General features: G+C 44.7%; 1 protein-coding gene across 1 annotated transcript; it reads right to left on the bottom strand.

Moving 5' to 3' along the window:
- Positions 1-752: 752 nt before the first annotated feature.
- On the bottom strand, positions 753-1,209 carry LOC131214504 (uncharacterized; the record flags this gene model as incomplete). The annotated part of the gene is made up of 2 exons (XM_058208872.1): positions 1,147-1,209; positions 753-1,076 (listed from the first exon to the last, which is right to left on the bottom strand). Coding segments are annotated over exons 1-2 (387 nt in total), but the record flags the coding sequence as incomplete, so codon positions are not given.
- Between the last annotated feature and the right edge of the window lie 1,940 nt (positions 1,210-3,149).

Below are 3,149 nucleotides of genomic sequence, written 5' to 3'. Positions count from 1 at the left end.
CACTCGAACAGGACATGCTCCGGCGACTCCAGCACGCCCTCACACGTGGGGCTATTCAAAGTCCAATCCCAATTTTTCCCAATCCCAAATTTCAAATATGCCAATGTTGGTGCCCAGGGTCGAATTTCTGATGGCGGTGTTTTTAGACAAACGACGATTCATCGTAACATCGAAAGAAATACTGCCGGTCTCCCTGAGGACGAGCCTTTACCAGGACAATCCAGTCCAACACCGTACGTTCTGGTGGCTGATAAAGCATTTGCTTTATCGAAGCATTTGATGAAGCCCTATCCCGGGCATCCAACAGACGAATCACAATCAAGATATAACTATCGGCTGTGTAGAGCTCGAATCGTTATTGAAAATGTTTTTGGAATTTTGGCATCAAAGTTTAGGGTTTTCGCTAGCCCAATAAGATTACAGCCGGAAAAAGCGAAACTGGTTGTAAATGCCTGCATTGTTCTGCATAATTTTTTGCGCAGAGACAATGAATCGAGGAGTAATTACTGTCCGGCTGGAAGCATGGACAGAATTCAAGGCAACACAATTTGTCCTGGCTCCTGGCGAAACGATGCAAATTCCAATGAAATGATCGAACTTCAAAGTGTGCCACGACAAGTGCCACTTAGCGTGAATGAAATAAGAAATAAATTTAAAGATTATTTTTCTTCACCGGATGGAGAGATCATGTAAATTGTCGTTATTTTGGTTAATTGCCCATACTACACAAAAAATTGGTTCAAAAAAGTTACCTCACTGCTTGTTGGGACGTCCGTTACATCCGAGGCTCCGATAACCACTCCAGCAGGAGCCAAAAACGATAGCCTATCGAAGGCAAACCATCGTATCGCACTTGCCGGCTGGTTTTCTAGCGCTCGGCGATTTTTATGGTATGAGCCTTTCAGCACATCCCATTTTTGGCGCACTGCTTCTATTGGTAGCTGCAGCTGGGCAGCAACTCGAACAAAAGCTGCATTCTTCTTCGAACGATGTTTAAAGTCCACGTGCAAGGGGTTCCACAGCAGTGGTTCCTCCTTCACAGCGTCGATGATTTTGAACATCAGTTCTTGTGTCCACTAAAACAGAAAACAGAAAAATAATAATACTCTATCGGCCATCTCCATAATCCTTTAAAACGGCTCTTACCACCACTCGTCGGCGTTCGTTGACTACACGCTCCGATCTAACAACTTCACTATGGTTCGCCATTCTTTTCTGCAGATAACATGAATAACGAATTTTCTTTTTCAGCAAATTGTCCTTACCATTATTTTCCGCATTTCACACCTACCTTTGCCGAGACCAATTTGAACTAATTAGTGCAATTCACAAACTTGAGTTTTTCAATCGCGAAAATTTAAATCAACCGCTTGAAACCGACGCTTACACCAAACTACGTTCACCGATGTTAACAAATGATGCTTTCCTTCTCTTTCTATTGCCATCTTTGTCAAAAGCTACCCGTATTTTTGGTGATCAATGAAAACTTGGCGTCAACTGTCAAATTGATGCGAAAATTCCCTATAAATCCCGAATAACCGATACGCCAGGAGAATAACCGATAAACATAAGGCGCTCAAAAGCACTCAAAGTAACCCACGGAACTCTAGCAAAAGATAGATTAGTTTCTTGGTCTGCCATACATTTTTTCCAAGTTTCTAATAGTGTGGCGCCCGGGTAATAGGGGGGTAGGGGGGGGTTTTAAGGGTTTGGATGAACTTATTTGTTAGGGGTGGGTCTTTTAGCGGAAGGTTTTGTTTTGTTGAGTTTTTTGGGACTTTGTCCCTCGCCTTCCGAAGAAGACGATACTGGTCTCTTGACCGTCGCAGCAGGCTCGGGATGCATCTCTACATCCGTCGGCCTGCACTCCGACTCGGCTTCGGAGTCGGAGCTGGAGGTGGAGGAGGTGGGAGTAGTGGAGGATAGACAGTGGGTTGGGGAGGAGACGGGGGTTGAAGAGGGGGTAATAAGGGGGGTTTTCTGTTCATTTTCTAGCTCGCTGTTACGTGCGCGTAACTGAGCATTTTCTGCTTTGAGTTCGCAGATTTCTTTTCTCATTAATTCCTGGTTTTTTAAAATGGTATCGAGGGTAATTTGGAGTTGGTTAATTTTATCTTGTTCTTTGTTTTGGTTTTCGTTGTTAAGCCTTACATTTACTTTACTTACAAAGGTTGGGGCAGAGTTGGTGGTGTTTGTATAGCTTTCGACAATTTTGCGAGCCTCGAAAGCACTCACTTTGTTGTCGATTTTAGTCTTTATTATTAAACTTTCTTTAATGTAGGCCTGGCAAATGCTTGCATTGGGTTTATGGTTGCCCTTGCAATGGTTACAGCAGGCAGCTGCGGAACAATCTCCGTGTGCTGCTTTGCTGCAATTGAAACATTTCTTCTCTGATTTACAATATTTCTGGGTGTGGCCAAAGCTTAAGCAATTGGCGCACAGCATCGGTTTGGGATAGTAAGTACGTGTTTGTACACTGTACAGTCCAATGTCGATTGAGCTTGGTACTCTGACCGCGTCAATCGTCAGCAAAAAAGAGTGAGTGGGGACAGAGGCACCGTTCACTCTTTTGTGAAAACGGTAAACTTTTGTGACTTTTTGGCTAGTTAATTCTGTTAGGATTGATTCGTCGGACATGCCCTCGAGATCTCTGCAAAAGATCACACATTGGCACGAGTTAAGGGTTGCATGTGGTTCGATGACGATAGGTTCGCCAGTTGCCAATTTTTGAATTTTCAGAAGCCGGGTGAAATGTTTTTCGTTTGGGACGGTTATTAGATATTTTCTACCTTCATCGAAGGGTTTTCCGGTTATATTGTTGTTTCCAGTGAAGGTGGTGATGGACTTTGCTGTTACGAAAGGTTGCAATTTGCCATTGTCTGTTCTGCGAATCGAATGCGAATGCGAATCTTCCCGGGCTTGTTCGCGTTGGTAACTGGGAAGATCGGTAAGTACCAATCCGTTGGTCGTCTCTTCGCAGTCGGTCATCTTTTGTTGTACCGCTCGGGCAAGGTCGGGATCACGAGCTAGGCGCTTCTGTAGGCACACCAGTCTCCTCGCTGCCATTGCCCTGTTGTCGGGCAGCTGTGTCACGTCGTATCCCCAGAGCAGCCCTGTCTCGTATCTGTTGTCTACTAGGCGTGTTGCAG

Source organism: Anopheles bellator, unplaced genomic scaffold, assembly GCF_943735745.2.
Source record: "Anopheles bellator unplaced genomic scaffold, idAnoBellAS_SP24_06.2 scaffold01196_ctg1, whole genome shotgun sequence".
Lineage (NCBI taxonomy): Eukaryota > Metazoa > Arthropoda > Insecta > Diptera > Culicidae > Anopheles > Anopheles bellator.
Note: the sequence above shows the minus strand (reverse complement) of the source record. Positions and strands in the feature narration are given on the sequence as shown.